Source organism: Eubalaena glacialis, chromosome 6 (assembly GCF_028564815.1).
Source record: "Eubalaena glacialis isolate mEubGla1 chromosome 6, mEubGla1.1.hap2.+ XY, whole genome shotgun sequence".
Classification (NCBI taxonomy): Eukaryota; Metazoa; Chordata; class Mammalia; order Artiodactyla; family Balaenidae; genus Eubalaena; species Eubalaena glacialis.
Genome location: NC_083721.1, coordinates 88,411,217 through 88,435,466, shown reverse-complemented (window position 1 = coordinate 88,435,466; position 24,250 = coordinate 88,411,217). Strand labels below are relative to the sequence as shown.

The 24,250-nt window shown below is 40.2% G+C and overlaps 1 protein-coding gene across 6 annotated transcripts in view; it reads right to left on the bottom strand.

Annotated features, from left to right (window-relative positions):
• Positions 1 to 439: 439 nt before the first annotated feature.
• PEX5L (peroxisomal biogenesis factor 5 like) overlaps positions 440 to 24,250 on the bottom strand; it is a 176,815-nt gene continuing 153,004 nt past the window's right edge. For all 6 annotated transcript variants that reach the window (XM_061193380.1, XM_061193382.1, XM_061193381.1 and 3 more), the window contains 7 exons: positions 16,128 to 16,244; positions 13,748 to 13,891; positions 10,415 to 10,485; positions 8,902 to 9,099; positions 8,066 to 8,231; positions 7,524 to 7,681; positions 440 to 644 (listed from right to left, as the gene is read on the bottom strand). In XM_061193380.1, the coding sequence (XP_061049363.1) occupies positions 440 to 644; positions 7,524 to 7,681; positions 8,066 to 8,231; positions 8,902 to 9,099; positions 10,415 to 10,485; positions 13,748 to 13,891; positions 16,128 to 16,244 (1,059 nt within the window). The remainder of the gene's footprint in view (positions 645 to 7,523; positions 7,682 to 8,065; positions 8,232 to 8,901; positions 9,100 to 10,414; positions 10,486 to 13,747; positions 13,892 to 16,127; positions 16,245 to 24,250) is intronic.

The window sequence follows — 24,250 nt, the reverse complement described above, 5'->3', positions numbered from 1 at the left end:
TGGCCCAAACTATGTTCAATCTGGTAAAAGGGGGAATTTCAGGGGACAGTTCAGAAACACAATTCCCTGATCCAAGGCAGTGCTTTCTCCAGGTGTCCCATGAGCAAGTTCCTTAGATGTGTCATCAGTTGCAAGTGGGGACAAAACCCCAAAGAACAAACTTGCAATATGCTTGCAGCTTGTGAAGAGTATTCACACAGTTACTTAATCTTGGTTTGTGTCTATCAATTCTTCTTTTGAGCCCGACCTTGACTATATAATGTTTTGTGCTTTTGGATCTGAACAGAGACTGGGCGTTGTCTGTAGGAATTCCCTTGGGTTATACCACCATAGCCTTTTGAACATCCGTTTTCTCCTTTTTGGAATTCATAAGAAATAGTTTTGCATTTCTCAGTACAATTACACAGATCAGGGATTCTTTTTATTCTTTTCTTTTCCTTCAAGGATCCAAGTTGAAAGCTCTTAGGAGCACATCCAGGTCACCGAGATTAGCTGCCTGGAAGAGTTCCGGTTGGTCCATCAGAGAAAGGGCAATTCTGAGGGCAGCCCAGATATTCCCAGAGATTGCAGGATGAGGAACTTGCTGTTGATTCCTGCTCTTTCTTTGCAAACTGAGGGCAGTGAGAAAATTGCTGACCGCTTCTCTAAGAGGGTAGAAAAACAGGCATTTAAAAATGCAACAGATTTCAGAGTTAGCAAACTTAGAAATAAAACAAAAATGAATTAAGTTATCTTAGTCTAAAATCCTAAATCACCTCTGGTGTTTTGCATCATCAGGTGAACAACTTTCTGATTCTCTCATTATTCCTCTGTGAAAAGTCATTGTTAAATATAGTGAAGTCAGAAAGAAAAAAGGAGAGCAAACTTTATTTTAGGTATGTCACGTGGGACAGGAAGAATAGCAAAACCATTGCTAACTCATTAATGCATTTGATTTTCCCCTACTCCAGGAATGATTTGAAGACTTAATACATCTGCAGGTGTGATTTATATAACCAGAGGAGGCATCTGGCCTTACTCAGAAACGAAGTAGCTTAACTTTTCTCATTAGTTTAAGTTTTCTCAAAGTAGGAGGCAGCCGGGCTGAATTGAGTTTGTTATCAAAGCAGCTGGACTTGGATCCCAGTTGTTTAGCCTTAGGCATATTTCTTCTCCAAGCCTCAGTTTCCCCAGCTGTATTACAGGGAGAATAAAAGTCATTTTAAAGCCTTGCTGTGAGGTGCAGCTGAATCATTTATGTGAAAGCTCCTATCATTAAGTTAGGTCAATAGTTCTTCACGTGGTCTGGGGAACTCTGGGGATCAGTGAGGTGAAAATTATTTTTATAATAATACTGAGATGTCATTTTACCATTTCACTCTCATTTTCTCATGAATATACAATGGAATTTTCCAGTGACTATACGATGTGTGATATCCCAATAGACTGAATGCAGAAGCAGAGGTGAGAATGTGTCTTCTATAAGCAAGATAGTAAAGAAATTTGTAAAAATGATAAAAGAATGTCACTCTTTTCACTAAACTGTTTTGGAGAATAATTTTTTTTGTAAAATATATAATTTATGTTAACATGTAATTAGTTTATTATTATTTTTAAATGAATCTCAAACTTTTCTCTGTTTCTAATATGGTAAATATTGATAGGTATAACCCACATAAACAAAAGCCCCTTGAGGTTCTCAATAATTGTTAAAAGTGGAAAGGGGTCCCAAGAATACAAAGTTTGTGACCCACTGAGTCAGATGCTGTCCAAAGGCCTAGCTCCCGTGGTCCATTACCGTGCTCTGTTGCTTGCGTGCCCCGTGTACCTGCCGGGACTGCCCTCTTCAGCTTTCCTGTCACCTAGGAACGTGTAATATGTATCTGACAAACTTGTCTTTGCTAAGAATGACGCCTCTTTCACTTGTATCTTCTTTACTCTTCTTAAAAGCTTTTCACATACTTGATCTCATTTAATCCTACGAGGTAGTCATTGTTAAGCATCTGGTAAGAAACCATAAAGAAAGCGAGGCTGGATTTCTGATTCCAATGCACGCGATCCAGGCATTTGCTCATCTATATTGTTAGGTCTGCCCGGAAGTAAAGGGCAATTGGGGAATGGCTGTGCTGTAGGTAGCAACCTGGGTAATGGAAGGGAGTGGTGTCCTCATCACCCCTCTTCTGGGTTTCTTGTAACCAAGGAAGAGAAGAGGATTTATAGCAGATGCACACGGAGAGTTTATTTTGGAGGCCCTTTCTGGCTTCCTCGGCACAGGAAGGCAGCTCGAATGACGGTGACTCCAATTCCTCTCATCATCCTAGGCCTGTAAGAACTCTGGGGAAGGAAGATGCTGGAATGCCCTCCTGCAGGCCCTCCCGCACAGGCTGCTCCTGCCCCGATGTGTGGCACTGGTCTCCGAGGGCCGTGGAGAGTAACAGAATAGTCGAACCTGTTAGCCTCGTCAAGCAACTCCAGGTTTTCTCACGAAGATAGTCTAAACCTTTTCCCCAACTTGAGAACTCAGAGGCCTTTGAGGGGACTCAGAAGACTGTACGTGTACAAGTGGGAATAGTTTTCAAATGTTACACACATATATGTGTGAATAAGTTTAAATTGTTTTAAATGTTATGTCATGATTAATAAAAAGCACATTCATTTAAAAGTATCCTTCATTTTATAGTAGCTTTCCCTCATTATACTAATACTAAAAACATTACATATCAAATGGGATGAGATTTATGTTTTTAATTAAAAAGGGGTCCTCACTTTTGAAAAGGTTAAGATTTTTTTGTCTAAGTTCTACTTTGAAGTTCCTACTGACAAAAGGGTAGCATTTTAAGCTCCACCCAGGTTTCACGCCAATTTCCTCTCCTTATTTCAATTGTATACAGTAGGAGGAGAAGCCTCGCCTTTGACTCTGTATAGAACGTGTGAGATGACAAATAGCGCACGTTATAGCTACATACACAGACACCTGCGGTTCTTGAGGGAAAAGCCCCAAGACTGGTGGATACCAACTCCTGGCTTTCTTCTGGGCCACATCTCTGTTGAGGGTTGTTATTTCCTAAGCACCCACTTATACCGCAAGTGAAACTTATTTTCAGAATGCATTTAAGGCTTATGTCTCTCTTGATGGCCTTTTTTCTCAGGAAAAAATGCAAGATGTTTATTACTTCACAAGATTTCCCATATCCTACATGACAATAAAAGACCCACATATTTTAGCCAAAACACTTTGCTGTTCCAAAGTATCTATTTGATTCAAGTGGATAGACTTAGCAAACAAGAATACAGGATGCACAGTTAAATCTGAATTTCAGATAAACAATGAATAATTTTCAGTATAAGTATATCCCATGCAATATTTGGGAAATACTTATCTTAAAAACATATTTGGTATTTATCTGAAATTCAAATTTAGCTGGGCATTCTGCATTTTATCTGGCAACCCTAAAATTGACTTGCTCTTATACAGGAGACTTTCTGCTTGAGATAAAAAATTCACACCTCAACAAAGTTTGTCCATTTCTACCTATTATGGATTTTCATGGCCTCCTGCAAATAGTTGCCCTACTGAGTCTTACATCTGTGAATGTCAAGAAAATATTTTATTGGCCCCTCAAGTATTTTTTTCTACACTACGGAGTTACAATTAAAACTCATCCTGAAGCTTTAGAAAATTTACATGCTAAAGGAGGCCTTTCTAAAGCTTAGTGTGTAAATCAATGAAGTTAGAACACTCACTCCCTCATACCATACACAAAAATAAACTCAAAATGGCTTAAGGACTTAAATATAAGATATGACACCATAAAACTCCTAGAAGAGAACATAGGCAAAACATTCTCTGACATAAATTGTACCAATGTTTTCTTAGGTCAGTCTCCCAAGGCAAAAGAAATAAAAGCAAAAATAAACAAATGGGGCCTAATCAAACTTATAAGCTTTTGTACAGCAAAGGAACCATCAACAAAATGAAAAGACAACCTATGGAATGGGAGGAAATGTTTGCAAATGATGCAACCGACAAGAGATTAATCTTCAAAATATACAAACAGCTCATACAGCTCAATATCAAAAACCCATACAACCTAATCAAAAAATGGGCAGAAAACCTAAACAGACATTTCTCCAAAGAAAACATACAGATGGCCAACAGGCACATGAAAAGATGCTCAACATCGCTAATTATTAGAGAAATGCAAATCAAAACTATAATCACACCGGTCAGAATGGCCATCATCAAAAAGTCTACACATAATAGGGACCTCCCTGGTGGCACAGTGGTTAAGAATCCGCCTGCCAGTTCAGGGGACATGGGTTCAAGCCCTGGTCTGGGAAGATCCCACATGCAGCAGAGCAACTAAGCCTGTGTGCCACAACTACTGAGCCTGTGCTCTAGAGCCCGTGAGCCACAACTACTGAGCCCATGTGCCACAACTACTGAAGCCCAGGCACCTAGAGCCCATGCTTCTCAACAGGAGAAGCCACTGCAATGAGAAGCCCGCGCACCGCAACGAAGTAGCCCCCACTCACCGTAACTAGAGAAAGCCCGCGTGCAGCAACAAAGACCCAATGACCCAACACAGCCAAAAATAAATAAATAAATAAATAAATGTATTAAAAGAAAAAGTCTACAAGTACAAATGCTGGAGAGGGTGTGGAGAAAAGTGAGTCCTTGTACACTGTTGGTGGGAAAGTAAACTGGTGCAGCCACTATGGAAAACAGTATGGAGTTTCCTTAAAAAACTAAAAATAGAGCTACTGTATGATCCAGCAATCCCACTCCTGGGCATACATCTGGAAAAGATGAAAACTCTAATTTGAAAAGATACATGCATCCCAATGTTCATAGCAGCACTATTTACAATAGCCAAGACATGGAAGCAACCTAAATGTCCACTGACAGATGAATGGATAAAGAAGATGTGGTGTGGCATACACACACACACACACACACGCACACATGCACACACACAATGGAATACTGCTCAGCCATAAAAAAATAAAAAAGAACGAAATAGTGCCATTTGCAGCAACATGGTTGGACCTAGAGATTATCATACTAAGTAAAGTAAGTCAGTCAGAGAAAGACAAATATATGATATCACTTATTTATGGAATCTAAAAAAATGATACAAATGAACTTACTTACCAAACAGAAACTGACTCACAAGACACAGAAAACAAACTTATGGCTACCAAAGGGGAAAGGTGGGGGAGAGATAAATTAGGAGTTTGGGATTAACAGATACATACTCTATATATAAAATAGATAAACAACAAGGATTTATTGTACAGCACAGGGAACTATATTCAATATCTTGTAATAAACTATAATGGAAAAGAATCTGAAAAAATATATGTCTGAATTACTTTGCTGTACACTAGAAACTAACACAACACTGTAAATCAACTATACTTCGATTTTGTTTTAAAAAGGCCTCCTTTAGCGAACTCAATATGTCTATGTGTACACATGTATTTATTTACATCTCTCCTTGCTCCAAAAAAAGGGCCTAAGGTGTCATAAAGTACATAAGAACCAACCTAGTCAGTGAATAAAGGTAGTAAAGATAAAATCAGGTTAGGGAAATCAGACAGAGCCAGGAATGAAGCTAGTATATGGAACGGACAGCACAGATTTGACTCCGGCCCTTTGTGGGGCTGCGGTAAAGAGGGCCTCTGCAGTGGCACATTTCACAACATCCACAAAATAAAACAAACAGGCTGCTCAGGAATCACTCAGCTATTCTTGGTTTTGACCTAAGATCCTCATAGAAGACAGAGTGTAATCCAGTGACTAATGTTCTTTCTAAGATCCTTTGAGTATAAATGCAGCAACTAGTTTCTAAAGCTTCAATATCTGCCAGTGGCACAATGCTCTAACGCAGTTCAGAGACAGCAATTCTTCAGATGTCAAAAGAATGCAATCCAGTTATGCAGCTCTCTCATGACTTATCTAAATAATAATAATAATCATGATGATGATGGCAATGGTTAACATATAATAATAATGCCTACTAGGTATTGAGCATCTACTCTGTGCTAGGCAATTACATTTAACCTGCACAATAATCCTGCAAGGGGGCTTCCCTGGTGGCACAGTGGTTAAGAATCCACCTGCCAATGCAGGGGACACGGGTTCGATCCCTGGTCCGAGAAGATCCCACATGCCGCGGAGCAACTAAGCCCGTGCGCCACAACTACTGAGCTTGCGCTCTAGAGCCTTCGAGCCACAGCTACTGAAGCCCACGTGCCTAGAGCCCGTGCTCCGCAACAAAGAGTAGCCCCCGCTCGCGGCAACTAGAGAAAGCCCATGCACAGCAACGAAGACCCAATGCAGCCAAAAATAAATAAATAAATAAATTTATTAAAAAAAAAAAAAAATCCTGCAAGATAGATACTATTACCTCTTTGTTTTTATGAAAGTGAAGAAATTGAGGCTCAAAGTTATATGCCCAGAGTTATAAAACCAGTAAATGGCAGAGCTATGATTTGAACCCAAGTCTGTCTGATCCTAAAAGCCTGGCTCTTTCTGAGAATGAGAAAGCGTTTACATTTTTTGTGGAGTTTAAAACTAACATTAATTTCTCTCTTTTTTTTTCCAATTATGAAAGTAATACCTGGTTTAGAAAATAGAAAAAAATAGGAAAAGAAAGAAGAAAAAAAATCTCCCAAACTTTTGGTCATTTATGGTCCGTGTTGATGGGGAACAGATAGAGGATATAGACCTGAATGATAATGAGGAGTCAAGAGAGGAGGGGAAAGACATTTCAAACTCTAAACCCACCATTTAAAAATCTGTTCCTTTTTCTTTTAATAACTAACTTTACTGGTAAATTAGGTTTAGAACAGCGGTCCCCAACCTTTTTGGCACCAGGGACCAGCTTCGTAGAAGACAGTTTTTCCACGGACGGGGGTGGGGGATGGCGGTGACGCGGGCTGTGATGCGGGTGATGGGAGCGGCAGGTGAAGCTTTGCTCTCGCTCACCCACCACGCACCTCCTGTGGTGTGGCCTGGCTCCTTACAGGCTGCGGACCCAGACTGGTCTTCGGCCCGGGGGTTGGGGACCCCTGGTTTAGAAAACCTGAATTCTTGGTTGTGCTTTGCCAAAAACTGGCCTTGAGACCCTCTTGAGTCATTCTGCTGGGTTCCCTTGTTCCCACCCCGCCATGGTTCTTTTCTTCCTTACCTGGGAAATGAAGGGTTGAACTGCTCATGTTTCTCAAAGAGTTGCCCTTGGGGGTGTTAAAAACCCAGATGACTTATCCTAAGCCCCAATCAATCAAAATCTCTGGGAGAGGGGCCTGGGAATCTACATTTCACAAGATGCCCCAATGATTGCTCATCTCTAAAGATTAAGCAACACGGAGGCAGGCAGCTCCTGTTTCAACATCCCTCAGGATCTGAAGGTTTGAAACTTACCCTTAACAAGAGGAGATTACAAAAGGAGGTATTTTTACTGGGAAACAACCTTTCAGATTATTTAACCTCAGCCCTGAGCGTGGCTCTTGGTTGTTAGCCTGCTGCCATACTTCACCTGTAGGCGCCCAGGTTGATGCAGCTTATCCCCAGGTTGTATCTGGACCGGATGAAGCCTGGCTGAATCTCCAGCGCTCGTGTGTAGGCCTCCACGGCTTCCTCGCTGCGGTCTCCGTTTGCCAAGGTTGCCCCGAGGCGGTTCCATAATGAATAGTCCTGATGACAAAATTAGAGCTCTCAAACAACCCGCACAAGCCACAATGACAGAGTATTCCCCTGTTCCCTGCTGAAAGATGATAGCTAAAACTGTATCCAATGCTCATGGACACGGACCATGACAGGTGAATTACTCAACAATCTTTATGGACAACCCTCTGAAATGACTTTCATTCATCAAAGAGCAGCTACTGTTTGATGCTGTCAGGCAAATCATGTTTCTATTTTAGGTATCTAAGTATTAACAGCCACTGTAGCATATCAGTACTGATCACTTTAAACCATTGGATGCAGGGAAATAAAGTGCAGCAGAAATGCACAAAATGTAGCCTGTGAAAACTTATTTTTAACAGAGAATCTTATGGTTTCTTGCTGTGCACTTACCTCTGGCCGAACAGTTAAGGCAGCATTAAATGCATCTATTGCTCTATTAAATTCTCCACTCAGGTGGAACAATACCCCCAGACCTGTCTGTAGGTCTGGGTCGATCATATCTCCATTTTGGTGGGCAGCTTCTAGATATAATTCCTTCACTCCTTCCAGAACAGAGCTACAAGGGAAACAAGTTAGATTTGTAATCCAAATAGTCTGAACATAAATGATTTACTAGTATGTTTGCTGTTCCAGGAGAACAGACTGGAAAAATCTTGCTTAAAATATCTTAGCTTAATGAGAGGACTATTAATATTGTGGGTTAAAAAATACCTGCTGATTTTCACGAAATATTTTGTTGTACACAGATAAGACTGTGCTAAGTAAGGTCTTGATGAGGAGAGTTCCATGGACCCTATGATGCCAATGTAGAAAACCCCAGGGCTAAGTTTCCCAAGGCTTGAGTGAGAATTTAACATCATGATTTATTGCTGATAGAAACAAAATTCCCAGAAGAAAGGACTTTCCTTTTTCCCCACACCTAATTCTCAGGCTTCATAAAACTTGGCACATTGGTCTTTATTATAACTTATTTTAGGTTAATTATATGTCCAAAGCGTTTGGCTTTGAAATATGGTACTCAGATAAACGTCTGGGAGTGTCCACAATGTAGGTCATTTGTCCAAAGTTTGGCTCTGGTCTCGGCATCAATCTTTTTGGTCAGTGCTGCTCTTCCAGCAGAATGCTGTCCTACAAACCATCCTGAAATGGGTGGTGGTGGGGACCGAGGCTCATTAGTTGCCCTGAAGGTGACTGTGTACACGGATGTAATTTAATGAGAAGGATACCTATCAACGGGAGACTTAGACATCCGCCGGGTGAGGCCTGGAGACCCCTTCTTGCTCTTCACAAGGTATTTGTACTTTGGATTTTGCTTAATCCAATTCTTTAAAGCTTCACAGGCATCCTGCTGATGTCCGGTGTTAGTGTAACTCACAGCCAAAGCCATCAAAGCTTTCAAGTTGTTGGGCTGCAATTCTAAGCACCTGAAAGAAGGCAAAATAAAAGCCAATCTCAGATTTTTTTTGGAGCCAGAGTCTGAACAGGTCTTTAGAAAATTTGAGGTCTTTATTAATTAAATGGTGCAAAAACATTGCTAAGTTTATGTTGTCTCTGGAAATACCATATTTATCTACATGAAAATTGGGACCTCTGCACATTTTTTAAGAAAGTTAAAACTCAGCCTGATTAGTGCTAGATTTGGTAATTTTAATGAAATGGTTTAAAAACGATAGAAAATGAGGCTACTCCTGCATAAAATGTATTAGTAATTAGTTTATCTAATGAGAAGTAGGGAATATCACTATTTTAATGCTGATCTACTATCAACATATTAAATGTATCTTGTCCACAAAGCAAACTGACTTGAACTAAATTTGGATGTTAAGAAATGAAAGACTGTATAGTGTTTCATAAAGGAGAGGGAAATTCCCCATGTTTCAACTACTAAGGTGGGTTTAGGAGGCACGGGCTACAGCTGCTCCCCCTCATGCTATCCCACTGGCCGCTGGCAAGGGCTTTTCAAACTTTGATGTGCAAGAGAATCATCTGGGGATCTGGCAAAATGCAGATTCTGATCTAATAGGCCTGGGGGTGGGGGCAGCCTGAAGTTGTGCAGGTCCGACAAGCTCCCAGGTGATGACGATGCTGGTGATCTGTGGATAAGACTTTGCTTAGCAAGTCCTAGATAGAACCTATATCAGTTCTTTAGGAAGAGATTACATATATATGGATGTATAATAAATATACATTTATTTATTTATAAGAAAGAGTAGGGAAAGTGAAAGTCTATTTGGTAGGGGCTATTTTCCCAGGGTTTAAATAGCGGCTCTAATCAAGTAAGATGTGATGCTACACCCACCCAAAGTAGTCTAGAACTTTAGTCAGGGGCTCAGGATGCTGAAACTATCTCAGGAGATTCTCCGTAGACACATGGAACTAAAATTACATTGAGATTATTTTGAGTATGTTTTTCCTGAAGAAAACTTTCAGATGCCACGAAAGGCTAGAAAGCTAAAAAGAACTATTGATTCAATGAGTCTACTTTATGACTGCTTTTGACATAGACTCTTTTGTGCCAATGAAGGCCAATTTGTAGTTGGTAAAACACTGTGATTTAAGAACACGATTTCTTCATAAATTGTTTTCCAGAGCTAAATGGAAGTAATATGTGGCATCTTGGCACTTATCCTGGTCACATTTTTACAGTGTACTTAACGGTCAAAGGACAAATCTGAAACCACAGGAAGTCCATTAACAAGTGTCCACCAGGCCCATGATTTTGCACTTAGCTTCATCTACCTCTGGAGGGCGACAATAGCTGCTTGTTCATTTTCATTCTCTGCCTGGGTTATCCCGAGGAACTGCCATGCCTACAAAAAACAACTGATGTCAACATTACAAGAGGAAGCAGAATCACTCATGTGTTTTGGCTCGTTTACATGTGACAGATCCCTCTGTGCAGAGCAGCCTGTCTCGGGTGTAAGAGTCTTGTAAAAGGGAAAAACATCACACGCATTTCTTCATTCAAACTCTCTTGTGACATCTGGGTCAAGATTCTCTGTCATTATTTACAAACTCTAAGTATTTATTCTCTCCTGTGGCTCATGGAAACCTCTGAGTTTCTGAGATTTCATGATATTAGGTATCTTAAAAAAGCAAAAGATATATAAAACGATGCATCTATCAGGAAAAGAGGTAGAAAAATAACTCAGAGATGTAGCTAAATAGTCTAAAGTTTACAATAAGGAACCTCAAGATGTACAAAATAGAATTAGTTTGTATAAATGAAAGTCAAGCAGTTATTATAAGAGGTAACAGGAAATTTAGGAACTAGGGGAAACAAAACGAACCCCGCTACAATGTGTTCACCACTTAATATAATCGTTGTTAAAAAGCATAAAACACATATAAAATGCAATATAATGTATATATAATTTTATAGCCTACATTTACACTTTATATTACATTATCAGCACTTTCATGTTTTTATAAAATCTCCCTTATATTTTTTAATTTAAATTTTGTTAAACAGATATCCCATTATTCCCTCAACCAACTCCCTTGTTGCTCTACGTTGTTTCTAATCCTTTGCAATGGCCAATAATGTGAAGAATATCTTCAAACAGATGACGTTTTCCGCATCTGGAATGAAAATTTTTAATATAAAATATTTCTACTTATATACTTATAAGAACAGTAATTCTCACACCATTACAAGCGCAATACGCATCAACAAAACCTCTCATTACACACATTGTCCTCAGATTTGCTGGGGGTGTATCAGAGTCTTAGGGATTTTAAAAGGTTTGCATAACTCTCTTCTTTGAGAAGCAATGCTATGAACATTTTAAAACAGAACTCCATGAAAACATATGGAGTCATCTTAAAGTGCTGTAAAAATTGTATCGGCTTTTTCCCTCATGGGTTATGATTACACATATCATACAAACTCATAAAAAATACTGAGTATTTCTCCCCCCAGAATATCAGTGATTCTTTTAAATCTTTCAAATATATACAGAGCAGCTTCTAATTTGATTTCACCTTTCATCCATCTTAGAATGCTTCTTAAGAAAAGATTGATGAAACAGTCTTTCTCTGGGGGCATCTTCCTAGCCTTTGGGTGTGGTGTCATTTTCACCATTCACAGATCGTCCATTATCTTAGCGTTGGGCTCTCCATTGATTGAGAAGCCCTGGGTCCTGCTCTAGGAGACATCAGTTACCAAGTGTCCTCATTTTCTCAGTTACGAACCTGGGATAATAATGTATACCTTTTTATTAAACTTCCCAGGATTGTTGCATCAAATGATATAATATATATGAAAACACATAGCATTTAGAAATGTAAGATGACACTATTTTGTTGGGAGGGTTGTAGTTTCCTCTTAACGCAATCTTTCTCTTCTACATTGATATTTAGATCTTTTAAAAATTCCAATATTTTGGTTCAGAATTCCAACTCTCAATTCAATCTCATTTCACTGTCAACATTTTGACTAACAAGATACTAGGTGCTTTAAGTAGGATCAATAATTAGTTTACTTGTTCTTTCTATACAAACTAAGTACAACCAATAATAATGATAAAGGCTAAATATTGATGTGCCAGCCACTAAACTGGGCCTTTTATTTGTATGAATTTATCCTCAAGACACCCAATGAGATAGTTATAATTGTGATTTCCATTTTACACGTGAGGAAACTGAACCTTAGAGGGTTTAAATGGCTTGTCCCAGATCACATGGCTCATGGCTAACAAGTGGTAGAGCAGGGATCTGAACCCACATGGTTAGGATAGCAGAGCCCAGAGGCTTAACCACTATTCTGTACTGCCTTCTCAGCACTGCATATATAATACATTTCTGCAAATTCCTCTGGGAATATCCCCCTATAAGATGTTTCCCAAAAATTACAAACTAAAAAAGAAGCTTTGATACCTGTCAGTGTCTTATTACAGGCCTTTGCAGTTTGGGAAAATTAGTGGACCAAGATAAAATTGCAGAAGCCTCTTTGGTGTCTCCCAGTCTCCATCTCCACTCACCCTTCATGTCTCAGAGAAAGGGGCTTTTCTAACATGCGAATCTGATCGTGTCCCTCTCCCGTAGTGGTTCCCCATGGCTTTCAGGATGAAGTTCAACTCTTGGCTACCTCTTCTTTCCCCCTCTCCTGCCACTATCTCCTCCCCTCTCACCATGGATCCAATGTTTCCTGTCCCTCTGCCCACCCACAAACCCTCTTAACAACAGCTGGACTCCCCTGCAGTTTTTAATCTTCTCTCCCTCAAAATTCAGCTTTGGATTCACTTGGAGGGGAAGGCTGGGTCAGAACCCTTGCTCTCGGCTCTCCTGTGCATACTCTGAACACTGCATTTATTACACTACATTGATTTATTTACTTGTCTTCCAGATAGATCACAAATCTGTCCTTTCAATGGGTCCATTTTTTTCTACCTCTTCAATATTTTAGGACTTCCCTGGTGGCGCAGTGGTTAAGAATCTGCCTGCCAATGCAGGGGACACGGGTTCGAGCCCTGGTCCAGGAAGACCCCACATGCCGCAGAGCAACTAAGCCCGTGAGCCACAACTACTGAGCCTGCGCTCTAGAGCCCGCGAGCCACAATTGCTGAAGCCCAGGTGCCTAGAGCCCGTGCTCTGCAATAAGAGAAGCCACCGCAATGAGAAGCCCGCGCACCGCAACGAAGACCCAATGCAGCCAAAAAATAAAAATAAATAAATAAATTTACAAAAAAAAAATTTAAGCCAACGCCTGGCACAATTCTCGGGACATAATATGTGCTCAATAAATGCTGAGTGAGTAAATCAAGAGTGAAATATGGTGTGGCTCTAGACCCAGACAAAACTATACTCTGCCTCATGAAAACTACTGCTGAGCCTCTAGGTTGGCAGTTTTGGTTTTTCATTTCTTGTCTCCACCTTTTATTTTTGGGCACTGTAGACACTGCAGATTTGGTTAGAAAATAGGTACCTATTTGTAACTTTCAAACACATATCAGGCTTAGCCACGTTAACTCCTTTGGGAAACTTTACTTGATGAAAATGCCACCTAGCAGAACTCTCTGTCACCCTCTGTCCGCCCCTTTCCAAGCCTGGCAGGATGAAGGGAAATGACACCTCTGCATCTCCAGGGTCCTGAAGAATTGCTGCCTCCATGAACAGGATGGTAACTGGCAGGTCCCCTTCCTTCAGCCTTTTTAAGCCTTCTTCAAATGCTCCAGGCCAGTCCTTGAAGGGGTTTTCAGTGTGAAAGTAATATCCCTATAACACAGAGGGGCCAACACAGATCCATTGATTTCACTCTTCATTGTTATATTCAGTCAGTTCTTTTTGAATTTGAATTCAATTAATTTTATTTAAATTATCTGATTAATTTCAATGAAGTATAAATTGCTGTTGTTCCCCTTATTTTGACTGTGGTACATTTTCATTGTGTAAATGTTAGATAATCTTATTTTGTTATCGAATAATATGAAAAGAAACAAAAAGTTACCTATAATGTCATGACTTAAATATGATCACTGCTAATATTTTGGAGTTTGTTTTCCTTCTGGTATTTCTTTTGTTCTTTTTGTTTTAGCCATTTCCCCACAAGATTTTTAAAATACTGACTTTTGGGACATATTTTTGCTAAGTGCTGCCACTCACTTCCTTGAAATGTTAATACCACATACTGTACATCTGTTTATATACAGTGGCCCTTCGGAGGGCTACAGACCATTGTAATATCTAAGATTTTTTTCACCTTCTACTTCTTAAACCAGTTTTTGTCCCATTGGGGGGCTGTATCTCTCCACTGAGAACGTATGCTTTAAAGTTACCATCTTTTATTGAAAAAATTTAAACAATACGGAATGTACAAATAATCTTCTAGTATTTTTCTGAGTATATAAGTTAAATAAGTTCATACTATACATGCAGGTTTGTAGCTTAAGCCCCACTTAATTTTAGTTATTAAAGTTATTTATATTATGCTAAAAATTAATCAATCCTCTTTTGATGGACATTCAGGTTACCGCCAATTTGTTGCTGTTGTTGTTATCATAAATAAAGCTACAGTGAAAGCCTCATGCTCAAATCTTTGTCTGCATGTGATTATTACCTTAGGATAGACTTCTAGAAGGATTTATTATGCTAAAGGCTATGAACTATTTTGAGACCCTTCATATATGTAGCTGAATTGTTTTTGAGAAAGTATGCCCTGACTTAGACTCTCATCAGAAGTATCAGAGATATTATTTGTTGCAACCTTAGTAGCAGAGATTGTCATAAAATCCTTCCAATTTGATAGATACAAATAAGCTAGTCTGTTGAGGATGCTACTAAGGTTTTTAAATACATCAAATGGAGACCTTCATTCTCCATAGGTGCTTAGAAAGACAAAACTCTTTGTCAAAATCCACAGGGTATGACCAGCTTATGTAGTGGTGTTAGGGATATGGGGCCCTGGGAGTGGGGAGCTCTGGTGCATGGATTACAGCCCAGAGACTGATGTTCTGCATCAACGTTCTCTCTTCTCACTCTCGATTTCTTTGTGGAAAATTAACTTAATTAGTTTTAATGAGATGGTTGATCTGATTTTATGAGATTTTTGCCTCAGCTACTGTGGGACAGAGAATACTGGAAGGAGAAAGACATTTCAATGACTACATGGATTGCTAATCCCATAAGATGAGAGACTATTCATCATAGTCCCCAGTATCCAGAGCAAACAGTAAAATTTGTTGGGTTGAACTAAATATCATGGAAGTTATCCAGAACTGAGTATGACTGAGAATTCCTCTACCACAAAAAAACATAACATAAACATTTATATATTTATGTTTCCCCTGTGAAAGAAAATTCAATCTTTCCATCTCTTTCTTTCAAGTCATTTAAACTTATTTCTCAAGTGTTTTCTTTTTTCCAAGTGCTTTTAAAAGCATAAATCCTAGAGCAACTGGGACTTCATGGGTAATTTGACTGGCTGTTGACTGTACTCACATATTTGCTGGGGCTCTTCTCAGGGGAATATCTCTGAGGAATCCCCTTGGGACCTGACCTGGTTGTGTGAAGTGTATCTTTTCCACTGAGTTCTTTGCTAGCTGCATAAAGAGCACCTGTGAAATACAGCCCTAAGCCCCCCTTTTCACCCCCCTGCCCACTGATATCACTTCTGTCAGCTTATTGACGTGGCTCAGGCATTGTGGGATTAGCCCAGTTCTTGTTCTAACCCGCCCTCAATGTTAGTTCAGTAACTGGCCAAGCTCTGGTTGGCTGCCAAACTGTCTTAACATTGATAAAAAATAAGGGTATTCCATTCCAGCTTTGCTGCCTTCACGCATTGGAAGATTACACAGTTTTCATGTGCCAGAATTTCTTATAGGTCAGATTGACATGAAATTGTCTGTTTAATTCTTGGATTTTTTTCACAAAATAGTTATCAACTAATTTATAAAAATATGATCCACAGAGGTTGAGAAAACTGGTCAGCATATGTAAGAAGAGAAATGATCACCTTCTCGCTAGCTGAGATTGTAACCTGGTTCTGGGCTTCTTGGTTCTCTGATATCCAGTTCCTCCGGGCCATTTCTTCCCATTCTGCTTGCATCTTATCCCAAAACTCTGTATCTGACTAGGAGACAGGAAAAATGAAGAGAGATAGATTTAAGAACATGCTATATAATTTGGTTTATTTCCAGAGAGACAGTTTTCCTCATAGATAAAAATGAGTTCTGAGGAGGAATAAAGTGTTCAAACTGGCTACATCCAATGATACTCATGGTTGAAGAGCTTCTGGAGGGCACTCAGTGCTCAAAGTGTCGAACTAGATTAGTTCTGACTTTCTCCAGGAGGAAAACAGTTACCATCTGAGGAACCAGGATCACATAAACCAAATTCAGCTATAAATCCATTCCTTGAACAGTTTCAAGTGTGGGTACCAGGCACACATTTTAGGAAGGGCAGTCTCTCCTAGAGTTGCTCCTAGGCTATGAGGAATTAGAGCAACTGCCTTGGGACTGGCTGGGCAGTGGCTTGGAGAGGCAGCTGGCCATGGACAAGGGAAAGCAACACTTGCTGATCCTACTTTGTGCCAAGCACTGTGCTAGGAGAAAACTGAGTCTAGAGGGTTATGGTCATAAAGCTGGGATTGCACAGGATCTGAGCCACAGTCTGCATTCTAAGCTCATGCTCATCACCTTATGGCAAACGTGGCTTCCTGGTGCTAAAGAATGAAGCAGACCAGCTTTGGGTGTGAATTTGACTGAGTCCTCTTCAAGGTATGTATGTATGTACATATGTATTTATTTTTGGCTGCGTTGGGTCTTGGTTGCTGCGAGCCGACTTTCTCTAGTTACAGCGAGTGGGGGCTACTCTTCGTTGTGGTGCGCGGGCTTCTCACTGCGGTGGCTTCTCTTGTTGCGGATCACGGGCTCTAGGCACACAGGCTTCAGTAGTTGTGGCACGCGGGCTCAGTAGTTGTGGCTCGTGGGCTTAGTTGCTCCGCGGCATGTGGGATCTTCCCAGACCAGGGCTCGAACCCAAGTCCCCTGCATTGGCAGGTGGATTCCCAACCACTGCGCCACCAGTGAAGCCCTTCAAGGTCTTTTCTATGGCAGGATGATTTTTCGAAAAATACTGCTTTGTGTTTTCCTCTTTATAACTTTCAAGTCTTCCAAAAGGGAAACCAGGCCATTAGCTCTCCTTTACTTCAGGGGAGGTGTGTGTTCCTGGACTGGGGCAGAATTTTTCTTCAAGATCTGTCCCTGGTTGGCTTCTACTTTACTAAGCCTGAAGAGAGTACCTGAGGTGTCCTGGGGGTGGGGGAGGAAAAAGAGGCAAGTATCATAAAGAACTTAAGAGAGGAGGGGGAATTTGCAGGGGCAGGAAAAGAGAAGGAGGGTGGTGGGTTCTGAGAGGAGCGGGAGATGATGCTTAGGTTTTAGGTATTTCCCTGGCAAGTCGGCCCGACCTCCGAGAGGATGACAGAGGGTGTGCTAGGAACTCTGATCCTCATGTGGCAGAGAAATAGAGAGAAACTGGATTTCGAGGAACCACTTGGGGCTTGGTTGGCTGTTAGCAGTCAGCATGACAGACAAGAGGATGGAGGCTCTGTCCTCGTCTTCTGGCACCACATAAGCCTTCCATATTTGGTGCCTGAGACTAAGTTACCTGCCGGTTTGGTAAAAGAGATGCTTGGAAACCACTTTATTTTCCTAAAAGGAAACAAAGAAATGGGTATTCCTTGAACACCTGAGTCTGGGACTGAGATCCAATTTCTCTGCAAATCTCAACTTCTGTGATTCTAAATTCTGTGACTTGTTGACATCCAATCAAAGGTTGTTCTTTACCTTTTAATCCTCCCAGTCTCACCCTCTACTCCACCCTCATGCCTGGGTGGTGGTTGTTCTGTGGTGGGACCTCTTCTTCAAAGTTGCTCTGAATGATAATTATAAGCTTATTTCTTCTGAATACACACATGCAGGGAAAAAGGGCCAGCCCAATGTGATTAATCCCAGGCTACCAAGTAATAAATAGTACTTTTTGTTCTCCTTCTTTATTATGTCCAGAATACTCATTCCTACCCCAGATACGGGTCCTGTCCCTTCAGTAGAGGCCTTCCCTCAACAAAGGCTCAGGACAGCAGGCATCTTGATAATCTGTGTCTGATATGCTAGAAGCCCACGGAATGGACACCACTTATCCAGGTTAAGGTTAGGAATACAATTCAAAATTTCTTTTTCAGAGAGTCTTTCTAGTAGAACACCAAATTGTGCCAACAGAATGATCTCAGATATACAACAGCTAGATAAAACACTAGAAGGAAATATCCTACCATGTTAGGAGTAATCTGTCTTTGAATGAAGGGATGACGGGTGATGTTTTTCTCACTTTTTTTTTGCTCTTCCGTACTTCTTGAATTTTCTATAAGTATTTTTTTATAATTTAAGAAAGGTTAAAAAATAAGAAAAATTATCTTTCCTTTTTAAAATACCAGGAAACCTGCACATTTAGATACTGAGGGGACGCTTTCTTGAATAGCTTTTTAAAGATGCAGGTTGAGCTTGTCTGCATAGAAACAAAGAGAAATCAAGTGAATTTTATAATGTTTACTGACTTTCTGAAGCCCCCTGATGGGTGATGTGAAATGCCAACGACTTCAAGTACTTTCTAAGGTAGTTAAGTTCCCTTAGTGAGATTCCTTGGAATCTAAAGCGATTACAAGTCTTTTGAATGAAAGAAAGAGGAAGACTTTGTAATGTGTACATCTCCATTACAAAAGTCACCTTTCCTGCAGTTTCAAATTAGAGCAGCAGATGAATAAATAAGACTGCTGTGGAAAGAGAACCTCTGTTGAGGTGGAGCTGTCAGGCCCTAATTTCATGAGATACACCAGGACTGACTGTTACCACTTAGAATAAGTTCTGCTGACTAATTAAAGTGCACCTGCACAGTTTCATTTAATTACAGAAGACTACTTTTAGCACAATCAATTTTCATCTGGTCTCAGAATCCAGACTTCATTCAGGTAAGTGCAATTAACACTGCTTCTTTTCTATTCCTAATCAATTTCAGAGAAACCTGAAACATATTTGAATTTTAAACATTTTAGACATGACAGAGGAGATTTTACATATTGATGATTTTTTTAGCTGTTCTGGGATGCTGGTGGATTGTTTTTTACACTCTCTAGGTAATAAATTATCTGCTTACACCAGAAACGAGCTATTGTTTGCAATCCATTTTCATTTTTAAAATAGCTTTCTGATTATAACAATGGTAGATATTCATGAAAAACTTGGGCTGTGCAGTATGGTGGTTAAGAACAGACACTTTCTCCACATATGACCCTGGGAACAAATTCTGGCTCCATCATTGGCCTTCTGCAAGTCCCTTAATATCTCCAGGTCTCATTTTCCTTATCCTTGAAATGAAGATAGACTAGTGGTCTTGGTTAGTCATTATTAGGACTAAAAGAGAAAGTGTGTCTGTGGCATAAAGCACATGGTAAATGCTCAATAAAAGTAGGTGTGCTTACTAGTGCTTTTGTACCATTGAGAAAAATATAAAGAATGAAACAAAAATCACCCATAACCTCAAAGCTCAAATACACATCTGTGAGTATTTTGGTGTTTTAATTTTCTGTATATATCAGTACATACCCTCTTCTAGATACCTTTCCCCTCTTCAGTTAAATTTTTCCTTTCTGCCTAATTACTCAAAAATAAGAGCAAGGTTAAGAAGATTATTGCAAAAATGGACTGTTATGTGGCAATTAAAATGGTATTTATGAAGAGTTTATTACAACATGGAATAGGCCTTGATTTATAATGTTCCTTGATATGTAGTATGATCACAATGATAGAAAACAAGTAATGTGTGAGGAAAAAAAGACTATAGAGAAATGCACCCACGGTACTGAGTTCATGGGTTGGGATTAGGAGGAATTTGTCCCATCACCTTCCCTTGTACTTTTCAGCATTTCCCAAATCTTCTATTGCTAGCATGTATTATTTTAGTGAAAAAGTAAGATTTGCTTAAAATAAGCTTACATCTTTTCAGTTTCAATTCCTCCATGACATTTTCTCCAAAGACCCTACACTACAGCAATCTCTTACCTTTCTGAATTCCAATACCGATATTCTTGATCAGTGGTTTCGAAGAAAAGAGGTATGTGCTAGCAGCTGCCATTATCCCTGTGAACTTGAGCAAGTCATTTAAACCTGTCTGTACATTATTTTTTAATCATTTGTAAAGTGAGAAGACTGAGCTCATTCGATAATAGCTCAGGCTTCTTTGTCTGTGCAGATTAACTCAGAAGATCAGAATAAGGGGGAAGGGACATCATGGTCCAGGATCACTTTGTTTTTTGGAAGGGGGCTTCTAGCCTGTTCACTGATCTCCAAAAATTATATACTTTAAAACATTTCTCTAAAAGTATGTTTGACATTTTCCTTTCACTTTTTGATTGTAAAACTAGTATATAAAAATTTCTATAAGAACCATGACAAAATTAAATACTAATTAAAATATAAAGAATAAGAAAATAAACAATTTAATTTAGAGCCAGGGAATTTTAAGGGATAGCAGCAAATTATCAGCTCCCATTCACCAGTCTATTTTGGTTATCTTGAGGTTTTTTTTTTTAATATTTTGGTGTTCCATTTGGTCCACTTTTTTTTTTTTTTAATTTAGGGAAGGCTCTTTTATTTATTTATTTATTTTTATATTTATTTTTGGCGTGTTGCGTCTTCGTTTCTGTGCGAGGGCTTCCTCTAGTTGCGGCAAGTGGGGGCCACTCTTCATCGCGGTGCGCGGGCCTCTTCACTATCGCGGCCTCTCTTGTTGCGGAGCACAGGCTCCAGACGCGCAGGCTCAGTAGTTGTGGCTCACGGGCCTAGTTGCTCCGCGGCGTGTGGGATCTTCCCAGACCAGGGCTCGAACCCGTGTCCCCTGCATTAGCAGGCAGATTCTCAACCACTGCGCCACCAGGGAAGCCCCTATCTTGAGTTTAAATAGAGTTCCTTTCAATTTTGTGGGTCAAACATAAGTTGCTTAGAAACATCCTGGGGTTGTATTGTGAAGGAACTGATCTATGTGAGATTACATGTCAATTCTGCTTGTGCAGAGTCTGACTTTCCTTTTGCCTCTTTAGATATCCATTGATTAACTGTCACTGGATCAAAACTTAAAAAAAAAAAAGAAAAAACCCACCAAACAACCAACCAACCCATTCTGCATATGCAAAAGAAAAGAAAGTGTCCCTTGCAAGGTGAGGAATGAAAATCACTATGCAAGTTTGGATAAAGTACTTGCCACAATAAACAGTTTTTGTTGAAGTGAAATTATGTGCAGATGAGTTAGGGACCTCATTGCCCTGGATCTAGTAGCCCAGGTTGGTGAAGAGTGGCTGAAATGTCCCCACTCATATCACTTGTTGACTGACAGCTCAGTGTTAGTTGAGGATTCCATGTGGCTGCCCAAAGAACATATTCGACCTGAGGCTGCAATCAAAGATGTGCAGCACCCTGATCAAGGATGGAATTTTTTTCAAACTTAATAAATTAAAAAAAAATTGAAGTACAGTTGATTTACAATGTTGTGTTAGTTTCTGGTGTACAGCAAAGTGATTCAGTTAGACATACATATATAGCTATTTTTTTTTCAGATTCTTTTCCCTTATAGGTTATTACAAAATATTGAGTATAGTTCCCTGTGCTATATAGTAGGTCTTTGTTGGTTATCTATTTTATATATGGTACTGTGTATATGTTAATCCCAAATTCCTAATTTATCCCTCCCTCCCTCTTTCCCCTTTGGTAACCATAAGTTTATTTTCTATCTCTGTGGGTCTGTTTCTGTTTTGTATACAACTTCATTTGTATCATTTTTTTTAAAGATTCTGCATATAAGTGATATCATATGATATTTGTCTTTGTCTGGCTTACTTCACTTAGTATGATAATCTCTAGGTCAAGGGATAGGATAGAATTTTGATTGGTCAGAATTAGTTTGAGTTCTGGGTGCAGCCCTGGGTGTCTCACGTAGTGAGGGTCATTGACAAACTGGAGTCTCTTCAGGCACAAGTGGATGGGCAGGAGTAATCCTGTTTATGAAGCAATTCACCTGGTAAAGCAAGGCTCAGAGGGGTGCTGAGCACAGAGAAAGCCATTTAGCCTTGTTTTTGCAGACAGCAGAATTAGGATGAATAAATGGCAGTTCCAGGGGGACAGATTTTTTTTTTATAAATTTATTTATTATTTTATTTATTTATTTTTGGCTGCGTTGGGTCTTCATTGTTGCGTGCAGGCTTTCTCTAGTTGCAGTGAGTGGAGGCTACTCTTCGTTGCGGTGTGCGGGCTTCTCATTGTGGTGGCTTCTCTTGCTGTGGAGCAGGGCTCTAGGCACGCAGGCTTCAGTAGTTGTGGCACGTGGGCTCAGTAGTTGTGGCTCGTGGGATCTAGAGTGCAGGCTCAGTAGTTGTGGTGCACGGGCTTAGTTGCTCTGCAGCATGTGGGATCTTCCCGGACCAGGGCTTGAACCCATGTCCCCTGCATTGGCAGGTGGATTCTTAACCACTGCACCACCAGGGAAGCCCGGGACAGATTTTTATCAAACACAACGTGAAGCTGCCTGAAAATGGAATGGGCTTCTTCTTCCTCAGAGGGATGGGCTCCCCAGAATTAGAAATCTTCAGAGACACAACGCCCAGTGTGAGGAGTGCTCTACAGACGATTCACAGGTCAGTCTGACCTAATGAATTCTATGGTCTCTTACAAGCCTGAGTGTCTTTGTTTGCAGTGTTATTAATGAATTGATTTATTTTTTTTTATTTTTTTTTTTATTTTTTTTTCCCATCCCCCCCCCGAATTGATTTATTGAATCAAACAGGAAGGTTCAAAATTAATAAAATCTCTACGAGATAAGAAACGGACCTGTCATGCATGTACCTTTCTCAAGCTAAACAGTATAGGGGAGGAAACAGACAGGCTTTGGCATCAGGTAGAAAAGGCTGCAGTCCTGGCTGTGCTCCTTGTCATGTGACTTTTGGCAATTTACTTCACTTCTCTAACTCAGTTTCCTGGTCTGTAAAATGTAAAAAGTCTCTTAGAGCAGTTGTGTGGATTAGGTGAGGCAATGTATGTAAAGTGCTTAGAATTTGTAACATATAAGAGCTAAGGAATTGGCAATTAATGTTATTTTATACTTGTAAATGAAAAAGAATATTTCCTAGGACTGAGAGAGGATGCAGTCCCACAAACTGTAAACTGTGTGGTTCAGAAGTGTTGAAAAACAAAAATATTGGTACTAGCACTCAACAGAGATTTTCCAGTTGCCTCTGGGTTAGATACGCTTCCCTGTATAATGGAGTTGGCCATCACTGCCAATGTTAGCAGGCACCTGGGCAAACAGCCTGAGGCTCTCACCAAACAACATGCCAGCTTGTTAGCTGCAGAAATGTGGGGAGGAAAAGTTGAAATGATGGGAAGGAGAGGAATGGGCACAGGAGGCTGGAGATAATGCAATAGAAAGCTTGAGCAGACTAACCAAGAGCCATTTCTAACAGAGAATCTAAGGGAGTTTCCTGTTCTTTGCTTTCTCTTCTTCACCTGGCAAGTGGCAAGGAGGAATGAAGTATTAAAGAACAATGAACAAAGCCTGTTGTCCATATGGGCAGGGGTCATTTTTGAAAGGGCTTTTAGGGTATTCATTAGCAAATGAACGCCTTTGCAGAACCAGACTTTTACACGATCCTATCTCTGTTTGTAGCTCCAGGGGTATTTGCATTCATAACAAAGAACTGCCCTTAAGGTGCCCTGAAATGAGGTTTGGAGACTAAGCCTGGTGTTTGCTGCTGCTTTGGGAGTAAGGTTTCGTGAGGCCAGTTTCTCAGAGGCTACTTATTTCCTGTAGGTCTCCTGGCTGCTCTCTGGGCTGCTAAGGGCAGGAGACTACAGGGCTGCTTTACCACAGGCTTGGGGAGATGGGGAGGGCCCTTGGGTTTGAGCCTTGTCTCATGTTCCATGCAACAAGTCATGTGAGGAGGGAAGGGGCAGGTGGATAGTTATAGTGTGAGCCCTGACTGTTAGCTTTTCTTCTTGTAAAGCAAGTGCCTGACTTCAGCTTTGATTGCCGAGG